Below are 17,307 nucleotides of genomic sequence, written 5' to 3' on the forward strand. Positions count from 1 at the left end.
GAAAGCTGCATGGAGGAAAAGGCCCTGGGGGTGTTGACTGACGCTTGGCTAAATATGAGGCAGCAGTGTGCCCAGGTAGCCAAGAAGGCCAATGGCATCCTGGCTTGCATCAGCAATAGGGCAGCCAGCAGGAAGTATTTGATCATCCCTACCCCCTGAACTTGGCTCCGGTGAGGCCACAGCTTGAGTGATGTGTTGAGCGTTGGGCTCCTTGCTACAAGAAATGCAGTGAGGCCCTGGAGCATGTCCAGAGAAGCGTATTGAAGCTGTGAAGGGTCTGGAGCACAAGTCTCATGGGAAGCAGCTGAGGTAACTGGCTTTAGTCTGGAGAAGAGGAAGCTCATCTGCCTGATACAGGGCTGTGGCAAGGTGGGGATTGGCTTGCTTCTCCCATGTAACAGCCCGAAGATGTGGCGTGATGGCCTTAAGTTGTGTCAGGGAAAGTTCAGATTCGATATTAGAAAAAATTTCTTCTTAGAGAGTGGTGAGGAACTGGAGCAGGCTGCCATGACAAAATTTCAGTCACTGACCCTGGAGGTGCATAAGGAAAGGGTAAATGTGGTACTCAGGGGCATGGTGTAAGTGGACAATATTGGTGGTGGGTGCAGAGTTGGGTTAAGTGATCTTGGAGGCCTTTTCCAACCTCTGTGATTCTGTTCTTAATGTAGTTACACTGTAACCTATAACTTGTCTGAGTAAATGAAAAGAAAACATTCTTGAATATCCACAAATTAAAGGTTGTTATACTTAAGAGAAATTCCCATTGAAGTAATGTAATTCGGCGACTGTCTTTCTTGAGAACCTCAATTCTTTGTTCCTTGTTCAGTATTTTACAGCATTTGAGTAGATCTTTTAATTTTACATGAGGCATGGCGGAAGGGTTCTGCTTACACTTTAAAATATTGATAAAGATAGCGCATGTCAAATGCCTGTAATTCTTAAAGCTCTTTAAAAGAATACCATCTTGTTTTACCAGTTCAAACAACAAAACAACTCGGCGTAGTAATTTTTTGGAGATAGTAACAAGTAATTAACTAGTAGAGGCATAAATTTCTGGAGCTTTGAATGTATCATGTTGATGGAATGTGATGAATTAGAATTGATTGTAATTATAATAAACTTGAGCAATAAAATGTTGACTATTAGAATGCATCATCTGACTCATGTGCTAACAGTTTTCATGTAACTGTTTTGTTCCTAGCAGTGGTAGTGGTTCTTTCTACTAAGTCATTTTCTTTTCAGGATTAGCAAACTCAGCACATATGATTCTTTGCACTTAACTTTGTAGAGCTTTCTTGAAGTTCTTTCATACTGGAAGGTCATTTTAGGTCCCTGCAAATGTATAAATTTTCTGACAGCACGGCAGTACACAACACAAAAACTAATGATAATTCTAGGTGAGCCTGAGCTAGAAAAGCTTGGACACTAAATGGGAAAATTATTATGTAATGGGTTGTGTTGAATGCCTTGCATTTTTTTTCTTGGTGATCATTTTTGTTCATTTTTTACATTCAGTCTAAAACTGTAGTTTTAAAGAAAAAATGCAAATCACTCCTTCAAAGATGTACATACATCGTGGGACTTGGAACATTTGGAGTTTTTCTACTGGCTGTCATGTTGGTATGATAACAGAGCAGCATGCACTGCTTTGAACTGGACAGTAGTGGAAATATGTCATCTTTCAGTAATCCTTATTAAATGTGCTGGTTTTGTTCTGAGGCAGTAAGTTTGTGATGCCCACCTGTGGAACACGGTAATGTGAGATTCTAGAGTCTGTAATATCTTTGATCTTGAATTTTTTGTAACCCAGTGCAATGATATCATCATTGTAGTGGTCTGACTTGCTGATGAAGGTATGAAGTAAACTCCTTTACCGATTTCCTAAAAATAAATAAAAAAAATCAAGTCTTTTTAAAACTCCAGATGCTTCTTGAATTTCAAAACGCATTATTACAGCAACTTAACCATGATTTGATTTTAGGAATTTGAGATAGAGATTACTGCGTTCACGTGCAGGTTTTTGCAGTCTGTAAAGCTTGAGCAAATAGAAGAAGTTTCTATTCTTTATCAGATCTGTGCCATTGGTGTGAGCAAACTGGCTGTGTAACAGAGGCAGAACACATGGAGAATATGTATGCAAGCCAAATGAGTTCTGGAGCAGCTGTAAACTGGAGAAATGGATAAATTGGCAAGTCCAGACACAAGGATGGATAAAATAGTCGTAAAGCCTAAAAGGCTGTGGGAGTATGAGGTGGAACAAATGGCCTTTCCAAAGTTCATTCAAAATTCGAGACTGGGTGAAAATACTGAGATGTTATTTCTCTGGTTGGATCTTGTTTATGTCAGCTGTTCTTCCTCAGGACTTGTAGCTGAGTTTGAAATAGACTACTAAGGATAGGGTGGTTTCCCATTTTGTTTTCCCTAGCAGAGTGGGTTCTGGCATTGTGCTTCTTCAGTTTAGCACTGCACAGTTGCACAAGGGAAACTGCAATTTTCTTGAGTAATTTAATTGTTGCTTTTAAGATTATTATGCAACTGCAAAACTGTCAGTGATAAACATTGTGTTTAATGGCAGGTTTAGTTCTTGTTCTGCTTCATACGTTTTGTTGCTGTCTGAATTTGAGTAGGAATTTTTCTGAGTTAAAGTAGTATTTGAGTAATGGTAATGCTTTCCCTCTGCAGGATTTATGAACGCATCATTGATCCCCCAGAAACAAATCTGATACCTGAAAGTAATTTATGGCTTGGACAGAGGAACAGGAAACATGGTTTCTTTAAGGTAAGCAGATATGAAATAGTGCGTGAAGTAGGAAACTAGGTAGGCAATGAAATATTTTTGATTAGTTATCTTACACTCCTTCATGTAATTTGTATGAATTTCAGTTGAAACCATGGGCCTGGGATTTGGGACAGGTCCTACACAGAAGAATCTGTTTGTGTAAGGTAGAATACTGTAGCTACTGGCTGAAATGCTGAGTATGTTGTGGTTTGGTTCCTTACTTGGGGTTTCACCCACCCACTGTGCCTTGCCTTGCCACTCCTGTGCTCATAATGAGACTGTTGACAACATCAGAGACGATGGCTTTAATCTTCAAAATTTTCCAAAGCAAAGGCTGAGCTGTAGGCTCCTGTCCAGTCTTAATCCCTTTTGGAGACTTGTCTCTCCATGACTTTATTAGCAGAGTATCCTCACATGATGCTTGAGGGTGTCTGTTCTTTGTTGCCTTTTCCAGCATTGGCTTCCAGATTAGAGGAGATCTCCTAGGCCGTGCTCCTGCAGTCTTTGGCAGATACTCGTTGTTTTTGTGCAGTGCCTGTGCCTTGCTGCAAAACAGTAGATTTTCTGTTTCTGGAATAACTTCATTTCTCTGTATTTTTCTCAGACAAGCATGTCATGTCTCAGCAGAGTGAGTGGTGGCTGGGTTTTGTTTATAAGCTTCTTTGTCCTTTTGGAGCTCCAAGCCCAGGCTACTTGTAAGGCTGACTAGGTGGCAGGATGGTCTTACCATTTATAAGTCTTCCCAAGATACTGTCATTGAATATGCCAGTACATCCATGTGAAATAAAAATTTGTGAAAGAAAGATAAATGACCAAAGGCTTGAAAAGTTCTCTCCTATATATTTCATTTAGTCTTTTTTTTTTTTTTTTTTTTTTTTTTTTTTTTTTTTTTGGCTTTTGGTGATCCTGTATGGTTTTGATTGATTTTCAATTGCAGAACCAACCAACAAAAAAACCCCTCCTCCACCAGAAGCAATCTACAGAAAAACTGACAATATTTCTTCAGGTTTTGGTTAACAAGCCATGGACTATCTATCAGTAAAAGAGCCTATATGGTGTATTGATAGGCCAATCCGTATATCCTTGATATTGGCATGGATTTGTTGCCACGGTGATTTACTGCCCACTCGGTTCACTTTGAAGCAGTCAATTCGTAAGATAATTCTACGAGTTGCTGCATTTTTGAGGACCTTGCCTCAAAGCCTCAACCTCTTGAGAAGCTAGGAAGTTTATTTTTATGCTAAAATTATTTAGGGTAGGATTGTTGTAGCAAATAATAATTTTAATTGTGAAACAGAGATAAAAGCTAACTTTTCTTTCAAGTTAAATTATGGTCGAAGAGTTGCTCTGAACCTGGAGTTCATTCCATCTTTGAGCAGCTGGCTGTCACTGTAAAGTGAAATTGATAGCATTATTTTATTTTACAGCTGCTGTTTTTTTACCTCAGCTGCTTCCCGTAATTCCACAGATGGTAAACATATGTTTATAGCTATGTAGGAAAAAAAAAGTCATTTTGGATTTACTCATCTTAAATTCTCATTTTATGCAGACATCCGATGCCTCAGAACTCTGGTATATTATGTAATTGTAAATTAATATTTCAATGTAGTAACACTTCGGAAACAGCAGGGTAGCTAATAATATGCTAATGAGCTGACCATTTTTATTGATCGTAATGAAACTCAACAGGTGCCTTTGCTTCATGCGTGCTTAAATATTTCTCTAACTTTCTTCGGGGCAGAAATAGAATTGGTTGTATTTTTTTAATCCTGCTTTATAGTTTTAGAAGTCTTACTTTTGTACGTTGCTCATACCAAAAACTTGGGGCTTTGCCATTTTGTAAAGAGTACGCAACCCTTTCTGTATATTTACATGGTCAGCAGGACCCTCCCGTTCTTTTTCAGAGCAATTTGTTTCACCATTTTAGCATATAAATAAATAGATCTGTTTTCCGTAGTGCAAACAGTGCTCTTCAGGGAAATAAGAGCATTAAAGAAGAATTAGCATATTTTGTGTTTGTGTTGGAGCCATGATAATACGTGTTTGTATGAAAAAGCACTGGATACTGTTCTAAGCATCATCTATGCTGTTGCAAAAATAATCTTATTTTAATGGTAGCTAGTTAATTAATTGTTCTTTCTTTCACTCTGTAAGTGAATAGCATTAGAGTACGTTCTACGCTAATTTCAAATGATGATTCTTCAGTGTATCGGAAGAGCAAGGGGGAAGGATGTGGTCTTCTAGTAGAATATTTCTAAGGCACAGCGGCTGCTCAGTGGCTGCCATTTTCCTTATGTTTTGTTCCCAGTCCTTACTCTCAGTGATTATTCCACAAGTAAGCTTGCTGGGGAATCAAGTGCTGTACAGCGTAATGAAGGGAGTGGAGGTGTCAGCCTCCGACTAGGATCTCTCGCTATGTAGTTTGACTGTTATGGCCAAACATTTGGAATTTAGACAAGGCTGAGTAGTTGTGGCATATCACCGGTGGGAGCTAATGCAGACCAAATTTAATACAGCTAGATCTGTTTGGTTTGAAGGGAATCTCATGAATTACGTCCTTTGAAAAACACGCATAGACCCTTTGGGCTTCTTTGTGTGGCCCAGAAGTGAGATTTGTTTTAGTGCTAAAGAATATTCATATAATGAGATTGGGAAACAAAAGGAAAGAAAGAGATTGGTGATACCAGGCTTGCAGAAGACACTTATTCTAGGATGGAATTGATGGCTATCGTTGTCAGAATTACTTGCAAAAATTCATTTTGCCATTGAGGAGCACCCTTCCCCTTAAGTTTCCCTCCAAATACTACTGCAGAAATGAGCTTGTTAATGCATTGCTGTCTAAATGATCCTTGTTGAAAGACTGTAATTTTCAGATCTGCTCTAGAAGGTTTTGATCTTACAATCCCACTTTTGTTTCTGAGGTACAGCAGGTGCTTTGTGTTTTAACTGTACATCGTCATACGGGCATTCAGGCCTCTGTAGTCGTTTTGGTCCTGTAGTTGTAAGGAATAAGGCGAAGTCAGTTGTTCAAGTGCCTGGCATGGAGTTCTTCACTGTGTAGAGGAGCATAATGCTGATGTGGTGCTTGCCTAGTGGGGTTGCTGTAGTACTGCCTAGACATGGGACTTAGAGAGCAGCTGCTGAGACATCTGTGCAGAGTCTATTACCAACTTTAGCCTATGCATTTTACACAGCTGTAAGGCCTGCAGTCTTTGAGGCAGAAATAGGTTTTAAAGAGGGTGAAAAGCAATGGAGGAAGTGAAAATGTAGAAATAAAGGGCTTGTGCGTTGCATGGGTCTTTACACAGTGTGTGGGATAAATCCTCCATGTAGTATGGATATGAAAAGTGCAATAAGTAGGGCTTTTGTGTTTGTAAATCCTCGTGGGATGGGCTTGGTATTTAGTGCCACAAACCTGAATTTAGTCTTGCAGCTGGTAATCTGTGCAGATGGAGGATCTTCACACTAGAGCATCGTGAAGCTCTGGCTGTAGTTATAAGTTTAAATATCAAAGATAAATGGTGATGTTTCTTTGGGAAAGGAACAAAGAAGATTTTGACACCTGATATCTCTCTGTCAAGGCCAAATTCTCATATCTTACCACAGAATGTGGATTGAGAAGCTCTGCCTGATGCTAAACTAAACTAGGGATTTGCCCCCTGGGAGCTGTGCATGCCTAATTCTTCTGGCTGTAGCTGTAGGAAGCTCTAAGCAACCTAGACTTAATGCTGAAGGAAGAATAGTCCAGGTTCCTTCATAAGTGTTGCAGTAATTATGGCTGTAATAAGCTTTTGCATGCAATGAACTCTTTCTGTTAAAAAAAAATACATCAGTGAAATCTGTGCTCCTTCGAGTTAAAGGGTCACTTCTGTATTTGATCGTGGTAACTCTATTTCAGAAGGGTTTTTTGGTACAGAAGGCATCTGTCCTGCTAAATTGGTGTTCTTACATCAACCCATAGTAACATGTTTTCATGTAGCCAGGAAAAGAGACAGAAGTATGTGTCCTCTTCAGGTTGTTTGTCCTCTTGGGGCTACTAAAGAATGCAGAAAACAAAATTCTAGCAAATGAGATTACCCCCACACCGCTTTATCTGTATTTGAGTGCATATCTGTCCGAACGACGGCACAGAAGTGGAGATATAATGCGAATGTGATGAAAATTCCTTACGCACTTACTGAAGAGAAAAACAAAACAAAACAAAGCAAAAGAAAAGCATTGCTTTTCTCTGGATGACTTCTTAACTCCGTGTGATGCTACACTGAAACTTTGTAAACTCATCTTTTTGTGATTAAGCCTTTCGCTGGAGAGGCTTAAGCCCTGAGATGTATTTTTGTACCTCAGCTTCTGATTTCTTACCGATAACTACTAGCAGAAAGTGCATAAAATGGCTTTCAGGATGTTTCTTTTCCTGTTGACAGCATTGCTTCTCATTATTACGATGGTTTCATTATTCTCGTAGATGAAAAGGTTAATAAATATATACACTTCTGCAGGAAAGACAGTGTGATCTGATTATGTCTATTAATATTTTCAGTTAATATTTCATTATAAAGCAGTAAGACGGTGCTTCTCATTACCTTCTGCTGTCTTAGAAAGCGAATATGTAAATGTGAAATGTTGCTGCATTTGCAGGGCTTCAAGCACAATGGCCTATATTTTATTTATGGATTGAAATGAGCATTTTGAGCAAGTGACTGCCCTTAGTCTGCAAAAACTGCTTCACTGCGAGTTAACCAAAAACTATAGTGATCTTAGAAATCAGTAATTTAATTAGGTAATAACTGCCATGATCTTTAATTTGGAAGGAAATGTATTAAATTCTTCTGTGTCTGGGAGGAGACAGGCGTGTCATTCTGTCTGATGAACAGTCGGGGAAATGTAAATTGCAGTGCTTGCAGTCCCTTGTGTTCCCTTGCTCCTCTTAATGACCATGCCATTATTAAAGAAGTTAGTGGGTGCTGGGGAGTAAGCAGGCTACACAGTACAAAAAAAAGTGCAGGAAGAGCTTTGCACTGAGTGAATGTACCTCCAGCATGTTTAGGCTACTGGACACATTTAGGGTTTCTCAAGGCAGACGTGTGCAGGGAATACAGGGTGATGCTTTGAGTCCTCTGCTTTTGTCAGTTGCTTTTGCAACTCAGAGATAACTTGCAGGCTGGTACTGGATCTTCTGGTACTTTCTCCTGCCCTGCTTGGTCTGATCTCTGAGCCTCACGTGACATGCAGTCTGTTCCTGACCTTGGAGTTCTGATTTCCTCTAGCCCTACACAGGGGATCTCTCCATCTGCCTGGGTTAGAAAGCAGATTTAATTCTAACTGATGGTGTGATTACATGAACTGTTTGCTGAGATACAAAGCCAGCAGGCTGCACGACCCAACAGTTAAAATATAGATGCTTACCTCTTGCTCTTTATACTGTTCCTTGTATGATGATAGATTTCACAGTCTTGTTTGGCTAAATCACTAGAGAGTAGTGCTGTGGTGGTGTTTTATTTTCTTGTGGTCAAGTGTCTTGTGTAATGGGTGTTATTTAATGTATCTTTTCACTTGTTTGGTCCCATTTTGAGACATTTAAGCAGCTTACACTTGATTGCAAAACACAAAACTAAAAAAAGCACGGTATGAAAATTACACAAGAAACTAGGGAGGAAGAGTTGCTGTTTTTTTTCATCATCTTGAGCTATATTCCACGTTAGCAGACTGCACTGGTCTCTTCTTTGTACACCATCAACAACTGACTTATGACACAGGTCAGAGTGAATGTTTGTATTCTGTATTACCAGTTATCTCTTCTTTTACAAAGGGTGTTATTCAAGATGTGAAAGTTGTCTTTATACCTAATGGATATATAACGCAGTGTCCTAATCTGAATCGCAGTAAGTATTATTTTCTAAATCTCTTTTTTTTTTTTTTTTTTAATGTGGATGATTTTTTTATTCTTGAAGAAAATATGTATGTATTTTCAGGATTGTCATTCTTGCGTGTGCTGACACAATGTCTGTAAACAGATTGTATTTTATGTGCAGATAAGCAGCATGTGACATGTTAGCTGTGTGACAGACTTTATTTATTTATGGGTTATTTCCCTCTTTCCCCTCTTTTCCTCCCTTCCTTTTTCTTTTTAAACTTCCTTTATTGAGCATGCCCAACCTGCAGTGATTTCTTAAGCCTGGTGCAAGGAATCATGGATTTACAAGAACTCCTGGCGAAAATGACTGCAAAAGTAGGTACCTAAACATCTTTGTCAATTCCCTCTTTCTTTTTGGACTAAGACCATCATATAAGTCTGTGTTCCTTTTGCAGTTATTTTATGTTTTCATGGTAGAGCTGTTTTTCCCCTCTTTCTGCCAGTAGCCCTATCTGCAGTGGACTTAAGGAGACAGTTTCGTGGATGTCACTTAATTCTCATACAGCTTCTATTGTCTGGCTCACCATTTGGTAGCTAGCGACAAAATGCCTGGGGTTTGATTTCTGTGAGAAACCTTAGCTTGATTTTCTTTTCCATGCTGAGGGATAAATGTGGAAACAAAGGAGTGAAATCCCTTAACAATTTCCTCACCATGTGATTCTGTCAGTGTGTGGTTTTGCCTGTGGGGAGTCCTGTGAAATCTTCAGGACTGGTATCGTTTCTCCTTGGGAGCTGAAATGAGGAAATGTCTATAAATCTGCTGGCTGTGCTGATCTCAACACCTTTGATCAATGACTTTTACAGTGTAGAAGTGAATTCAGCTCCAGTTAGGCAGAGTGGTGTTTGGTTTTCTTTTTTCTTCCCCTTCTGTTTTGGACTGGGGAAATGATGAATGGGAAGCTGCAGCGATTTTTGCTGGGGACTTTCCTTAGGCTCTGCTCCCACACTGTGCAGCCAATGTCTGTCTTACCTAAAGCCCTTCAGCTCAGGCTGTGGTCAAGTTCCAGGTTAGGAAGCTGTGTTTTTGAGATGGATGATCCCTTGGCTTGTGCTGAAGGGAACCCTGGGAACATTTTTTGATGTTAATGTCAGTGAAACGTCTGTTCTTATTAAGGAGCAATTAATTGTCTTATGTGAATCAGCATTTGTGTGTTAACTACTTGTAGATTTAAGTGCAACAAAAAAACCATCCTGGAGTTACTTGCAATCTCAGTGTTGTTACTGGAAAGGAATTTCAGAACCAAGATGTGCATAGTAGTGCTACTAGCAGAAAAACATTGATATGTATGATACTTGTTACTCTGCTGCTTCTAAGTGTCCTTTCCTTTCCTAACAGGGAGGGAACTTTTTTAAAGATAATGTGCACATTATACTGAGAATCCAGTTACCCAGCTGATATGGTTTGGACAAGCTGACTCCAAATAGGAAATGCGAAGCTTTTAGTTGAATTCACTGCTTGCAGTGTGAAACAGGCAATTATTTTGAGCCCTGCTGATGCCGTGAGCAAGTTCCAATTATGCACTGTACTGAGTGACTTGCTTGCACTGCTGTTAATTACTTTTTTGCTTGCTAGTACTTTACGAGGGAAAGCAAATAATGCAGCATTTGTACTGTGAAGACTCTGTACTTCCAGAACATGGTGCTGAGATAATACTTCTTTGTGAGTTCCTTTTCAGTGATAGTAGTGTAGACTTTTGTTTTTGTAGCAATGTGTGCAGAAATACTATTATTCAGGAAAAATACTTGCAGCAGAAAAAGAAATAGCGACGTGTGAGAGAAGCACTAAGATTTGTATCCGTCTGTCCAGTCCTGGAGGTCAGTAGCCACAAGTAATACTAGTGCAGGTATAAGTAATATCATATGGGACATTAGGCAAGCAAAGAGCAGGATTTGGAAGAATGTACGGCATCCTGCAGAGATCCCATTTGGCAGGGCAGGTGGTCAGAGGATGGCCTGCTAACGTGCATGGGCAGTGATGCCTGGCTTCTGGCCTTGCACGAGGAGATGCAGAGAATGAGCGTGATGTTTTGGAATAGCAGGCCCTGTGGTTCCAAGTTCAATTGTAGCTTTTAGGATCTGTGATAGCTAGGGTTTCGCTTACTCCCTCAGTCTGTAATTGGTTACAGATGTATAATAACCCAGTGAATGTTGTTTGCAATGAATGTGCAAGTGCTGTTCATATAATGCAAAACTATGAAGATGCAAACCAGGGCTGTTGTGGAAAGAAAACATCATGCCTAGTGACAGTGGGGTCCTGTAATGTTGGTAGCGGTGCAAATTATGCAGTAGATAGGAGAGGAGCTCTGAGGGCTCTCCCTTGAGCTTTATCTCAGGGCCCCATGAGTCTTGTGCTGGTGCAGAGGCAAAGCACTGACTACAGAAAGTTGTTGTGTGGATAGTAAACAGGAGTATACAGTGATGACCTGAAACGAGCTTACTGCCGTTGGCCTCTTTGTACCAATGTTTGTGAAGACATAGTTTCTAAAGCTTATGCTTACTTTGCCATCATTTGAATTATCGAAATCTTTCCAATAAATTAGTTCAATTGATTTAATCTTCTGTCTGTTAGTAGGGAAGCACTGTAGATCAGTGTGTTAAAAATTGAGCTAACGTTCATTTGCTGCAGGTGAAAAGGAGCATGCAATATTTCAGCACTCCCAACTGACGTGCTGAAATACTGCTGGCTTCTCTTTAAAAATTATAGGTAAAACAGTGCAATTTTTGCACTGAAATCAGTGCGGGCATCTTCTGCATCCACTTGGAGAGTGCATTACAATTTATTTTTGGTAAATTATGAGCTCATGTGTAAGTGTGCTTTTCATTCATTTATTTGTTGCTGGGGCTGGAAGATTCTGAAGACTGTCAGTGCAAAACTTTCTAGGGAGTGCTTCCTTCACTGAGGTCAGATAGACTGCAGCTTGGATCTGATATTTAAAAAATAAATAAAACTCTTGAGTTCCTGGAATAGTTCATCTCATTTGTTCATATTGTGAATGTATATGACCATGGGTAATTCTGTGAACAAAATGTTCCTGTCCACATTTGATGGGTTGTTTTGTGAGGCATTTGTTATTAATTTGTTATTAGATTCACTAGAAATAACATGCTTCAAACAGAAATCTCTTTGCAATTATTTGTGTGGACAGAAAAGAAACATGGAAGGTACACTATGTGAATAACAGCTAGTCCAACATTCCTGAATGTTAAGAACTCAGGATTAGGCTAGTATGTGGAAACTGGTATGGTGTGGGCTTCTTCAGTAGTATATTCCCATTCATATCCTAGGAAATGTAAGATATTTGAAGAGCCAGATTTTAAATGTTTAGCAAATTTAGTTTTGTGCATTTGACAACATTTGGAAGGGTATTTTAGCTGATTTCATGGGGCAGGAGGTAAATGAGATTTAAACAACAAAAAAAAAAGCTTACTAAGCAAAATAATATAAACAATCCAGAAAGCTGTAAGGGAGAAAATATTTATTTTCTTAGTGTTTTCTTCTCTGCCTGGAGATATTTATAGTCCTGACAAAGGATATTAGATACTAGTTTCAAAAATACATATTCTGGGAAAAAAAAAAAATATTAAACGTTGTCTAGCAAACTTGTATGTGAATGTTCATTGTTAATTTGTTTTTTTTTAAATACGAGACCTGTTATAAAGTAGAAGCACAAGACAGGTCAGACACCTTTTAAATGAAACTAAATACGGCTTTTAGGTGGTAAACATAGTGACTAAATAGAACAATCAGAAAAGAGGTTCTGTTGAAAACAAGCAACTCAGTAAGAGGATAGTTTTGTTTCTGAAATGTGAAGAGCAGTTTTGAAATCACCAGGTGTGCATTCTGGGGAGATGTGTATCAATCCCAGTATTACACCAGATAAACAATTTAAGAAATAAAGAACAATTATTCAGCTTTCTTTCCTCAGGACTGCAGAGGAAACAGGCCACAGCTACTTGCCTGCTAATTTTTTCCTTTTCTTCCTCTAAATATCTTGCTCTTATACTGGCAGAAATGAAAAAAGGCTTATTACAATATTTTTACGTAAAGTGTTTGGAATTTTAGAGGATGAAAATGTACAAATGTCAAAAATATACCATCATGTAAAAAAGCCTACAGCACTGCACACCTTTATAAAGCCTATAAATCAGAATTACAGCACTGGATTCATAACAGGATAAGGTATGCATTCATTTAGTCATTTGCCTCAGTGTTTGCAGTGGTTCCAATGCAAATGTGAAAGCAAAAAAAATCAGGACCTTGAGAAATTGCCTTCTAGCTGGCAATGGGATGGTTTTTAGAGCAGTGGCAGTTGTGGGGTCGAAAGAATGCACGTTTACTTCCAAATATGCAGCCTGGATTTTTTAATTTCAAATTTTATTTGGATTTTTAGTTAATGTCACTAGAAATTGTGTTAAGGGTTAGAGATGATGACACTGGCTACCAGATATGCATATGGTGGGAGTGTTCCTCCCTGGATTAGTCTCACTTTAAGACAATGCCTCTGAGGAAGGGAAGGTCTGTGAGGTGGTGAGGAGGGAATTCCAAAAGCCTTGCCTTCTTTCTACTGCTGTATGAATGTGCTTTGCCCCTACTTGTTATTGCATTGTATCTCGTTAGTCAATACAGCAATTGCTGGTGTGTAGATAGTAGTAGTTGGAATTGAGGAGGTAATATAAAGAGTAAGGAATGTTAAGTGCTATCCACAAATCCAGGGTTTTTTTCCAGGAGCAGGACTTGTCCATGGGTCAGTCTAGGAATACTACGCTGTATTAGAATGCTGTAAATCTTATTATCATAAAGTTACAGCCTCTCTACGAGTCAGAGAGCATTAGTCTAGCTGATGCTGACAATGAACAGGCGGAAGTAATTAGAAGAAGTCAGTCTGCTAGCTATCAGGACTTAAGATTTGTAAGCAAATTGATGAGCAATTAAGAAATTTGATTTAAAATCAATTGTAGCTTATGCACTTTTCGTAGTGCCTAAGGAGATCTTAGTGGGGTTCATTACAGTACAAGAGATAGTTGTGTATATCATAAGCTGATGTTAGATCACACGCACAGCTCCATCGAAGTCAGATGAGTAGGGTTATTTGTTACCTGCTGACATCTTGGTTTGGAGTTTCAAATGTTATGGTTAAATTTGGTTCAGATAAAAATAAATTTTAAGTTTTCTCATGTTTGGCTTTTAAAAATTGCATGTTTGAACTAAAGAAATCTCATCAAGTTAATTTCATTTATAGCTAAATTATGCGGAAACAAGACTGAGTCGATTGGAAGACTGTCACTGTGAGAAGACTTGTCAAGTAAATGGATTGATCTATAGAGACAAAGATTCTTGGGTTGAAGATGATCACTGCAGGAACTGCACGTGCAAAGTAAGACCTTCTAAGGACTTTAAGAAGTAGGACTCAAAATGTGAAAACGGTCCTTGAATACATAATATGAATTCCAAGAATTGTTATGTTTTTAGCATGCATCTAGTGGCAGAATGAACAATAGGGAGGTAAATAGTAAAATAAATAAATGAAAATCTGACACATCTTATGTCGAAGCTTTAAAAATAAAATCTTTCCCTTGACAATCATGTCTTGTGTGTTTTGATTATATTTGTGAAGGCTTTATGGTTTTGGGGTGAATGCGGACGTTGCTTTTATTTGATTTTTGAATTGTTTTCACAGTAGTTTTTTTAAATGGAGGCCTTATCTTAATAGTATTCATAGATGCTTAGTTGCATCTTGAACGGTAACAACATGCAGATCTTGTTTTCAGCATTTATCACTGTGAAAAACTAAGGAACAGAAGAGTATTAATATGTAAATCTTGTCTTGTTGAAATTATTTGATAAATATCTGAAGAGAGTCTGTTTGTTCAAGAAAATAGAAAACAGATTGTTAGAAGTATCAGAGATGATTGGCACAGCTTACAGAAAGTGGTGCTTATGTTGTTGTAGGGATGAGCTTGTGTACTCTTCTTGATGTGTTATACTCAGGGAAAGCAGAGTAAAACTAGTTAATAGGTACCTACACAGGGATAGCTTATCTTCAGATGGCTTTGGTTTCAAATCTGTAGCTGGATTGGACTAAACTTCTTAATGAAAGATGAGTGTATAATGCATAGAGGTGATTTCATTTACCATAAGAGTTTTCTGCGTTATCTATTTTGTATATAGTATTCACTAACTACAGGGATTGAATTTTGTCCTAAAAACATTTTCTTAGAGTGGAGCTGTGGAATGTCGAAGGATGTCCTGTCCCCCTCTTGATTGCCCTCCTGATGCTCTCCCAGTGCATGTGGATAGCCTGTGCTGTAAAGTATGCAAGGGTAAGTAGATCAAAAACGTTTTTCTTACGCCCTCTGTTAAGCACCTAAACTTGGCCTAAAAGCAGGTGCATTTTATAAAGACTTTAATAGCTCCTGATGATTCAGGTAAAGTGAGTTGCAGTGGTGAATTTGATTTTTGTAATTTTCTTCTAAATGAACACGCATGGCAAGTCTTCAAGATTGTCTTGCTATGTTTTGTTGGAGTGAAAGTGTTCTTCTACTTGTTTGTGAAAAACAAGCAGTAATAAAAAAGATTATCTTTGCTGCAGCTTGTACCTCTTGCTGCTGAAGCCTTTGGTCTAAACTTGTCATACTGACAAGTAATAAACTCGGGTGTTATCTTTTTGTCTGTCTTTTATTTCAGTTTGGAAGGTTTTCATTAAACATAATAGAATTTCAGAACCTGAGTGAATGTCACTGTGTACAGTGATTGTTTTTGCTCATTTCAAAATAAGTTGATGAAAAGAAGTAAATTTTGTGGTTAGTCTTGTTAGTCTTCTGGAAATGAAAGCTGTAGGTAACATTCTTGGAAGAAATCATCAATATTTGATGCCTTAATGGTACTATGAGGGACAAAGACAATTTATACATGGGAATTTTACCTGAGTACTGTTGCCCATCTTGCCTTAAGAAGCAGAAAAAATAAATGTTTTGGCCTCTTCTTGTAGAACATCAAACTTCATGCATAATTTTTTTCTACAAGTTGTAAGACAAAGCTGTTGAATTATTTTAAGATTTACTAGGAAAAGATGAGCGTTTTTTTAGACTTCCTTTGGCTTGCTTTAGTCATTGAATTTATTAGTCCGAAGCACGGATGTCACAAAGGTCACTTGCTGTTATCTCGTTTGGTTGTTTACTCATGCTGTCTCATTTCTTTCAGTTGCATTTTGTTCTAAGTATTCTGCTTACCACAAGACTCCTATGAACAGGGAACTCAGGTGGAAAGGTGGTCTTGCCTCAATTAATTTTTTTTTTTGTCTCAGAATATCTTTTTATTTAAAACACCGGGAGTCTAGAAAGTTCCTTCTTGAATGTGTAGAGTATGGATGCTTTTTTTGACATGTGTTTGCTGACACATGTATGTACAACAGTTAAAATTGGACATGAAGTAATTGCTAGGCACCAAATTGTAGTTTCAGCTTATATCCCCATGAAAACTGTGGTCCTGATATTTGTAATGGAAAGATGAACAGTCAGAATTGTCTTTTGTCAGTGATTGGCACAAACTTGACTTGTTATTCTGACAAGAACTCAGCTTGTCAGTCAGTGGGAAGAGATGTATGGAAGTTGATTGAAATTGATTGCAAATGCCAGCTCCTTGACAGAATGATATACTGGGGCCACAGTCAGTTGCTTTTGGGTATGTAGCAGTAATTGCAGGAGATTTCCAGGAGGCTGCACCACAGGTGTTAATTTCTCTGAGCTTTTCTTATTTTGCTCTGATAGAATCATCACTTGTAATTTGCTGTCTCTAGGGATTATTGAATGGCTGGATTATTGAAGTTTCCTGTCTCAGCTGTGGGTTAACTAACAAAGCAGTTCTGGTGTCTGATATGTTAAGGGTTTTAAAAATGAGGTGATTCTGTTTTGATCCCTGCCATCTTGTGTTGGCTTTAGATTACTATCTGACAAAAGGCTATAATTGTGTTGAAAATCTCATCATTTTTTCTCAGTTGTGGTTTAACTTGACTTGCTGTCAGGTGTGTCCGTTTTCATGTTAGAAGCAGTCATGTCAGGAGGAAAAATAGAAGAAAACAGAAAAGTTCTTTAATTCATTGTCTCCCAAAAATATTTACTTGAATTACTGATGTAAATGAAACTTCCTGATCTGCAGTTTTTCCTTGTGAGTTTGCAACTCAGCCGTATAAACTGGGGTATTTTTAGAGAAAGTCAAGAAAACTGAGATACCAAAAGGAAAAAATCTGATTTCTGTATGCATAGTGGACAATGAAAACAGTTCTTTTTGAAAAATTGTTTTTCTTTTTTTTTAATTTAAAAGAGCATTTTGTATGTATGTTTAAACTGAAGATCCTTAGAAGCACATTTGTGATTATGATGATTGACCTACTATTTCTTTAGTTTCAAGGCATTTGTAATCAAATTGGCTGTGACAGTTGCTATTGTGGAAAACTGGCTGTTGGCATCAACTGCTAAAATTGTGTGCACACCTGTAGGTGCTTATGAGAGAAGTGGATCTGTGATTTATTTTCTGAGATTTGAGTGCTTAGAATGCTTCCACTTTCACAGTGCTTTTGCTGCAACTCATGAAATGTTCAAATCTTTGGCCATTTACAGT

The 17,307-nt window shown here is 38.3% G+C and overlaps 1 protein-coding gene across 1 annotated transcript in view; it reads left to right on the forward strand.

The window, feature by feature from the left end:
• Positions 1-17,307, forward strand: part of NELL1 (neural EGFL like 1) — a 286,566-nt gene that overhangs the window by 51,855 nt on the left and 217,404 nt on the right. Inside the window, exons 5-9 of the mRNA XM_042882675.1 lie at positions 2,683-2,779; positions 8,586-8,658; positions 8,923-9,005; positions 13,931-14,065; positions 14,909-15,011. Coding sequence (XP_042738609.1) covers positions 2,683-2,779; positions 8,586-8,658; positions 8,923-9,005; positions 13,931-14,065; positions 14,909-15,011 — 491 coding nt within the window. The remainder of the gene's footprint in view (positions 1-2,682; positions 2,780-8,585; positions 8,659-8,922; positions 9,006-13,930; positions 14,066-14,908; positions 15,012-17,307) is intronic.

This window comes from Lagopus leucura, unplaced genomic scaffold, assembly GCF_019238085.1.
Source record: "Lagopus leucura isolate 7727_CA_CO unplaced genomic scaffold, USGS_WTPT01 Super-Scaffold_100035, whole genome shotgun sequence".
NCBI classification, from domain to species: Eukaryota; Metazoa; Chordata; class Aves; order Galliformes; family Phasianidae; genus Lagopus; species Lagopus leucura.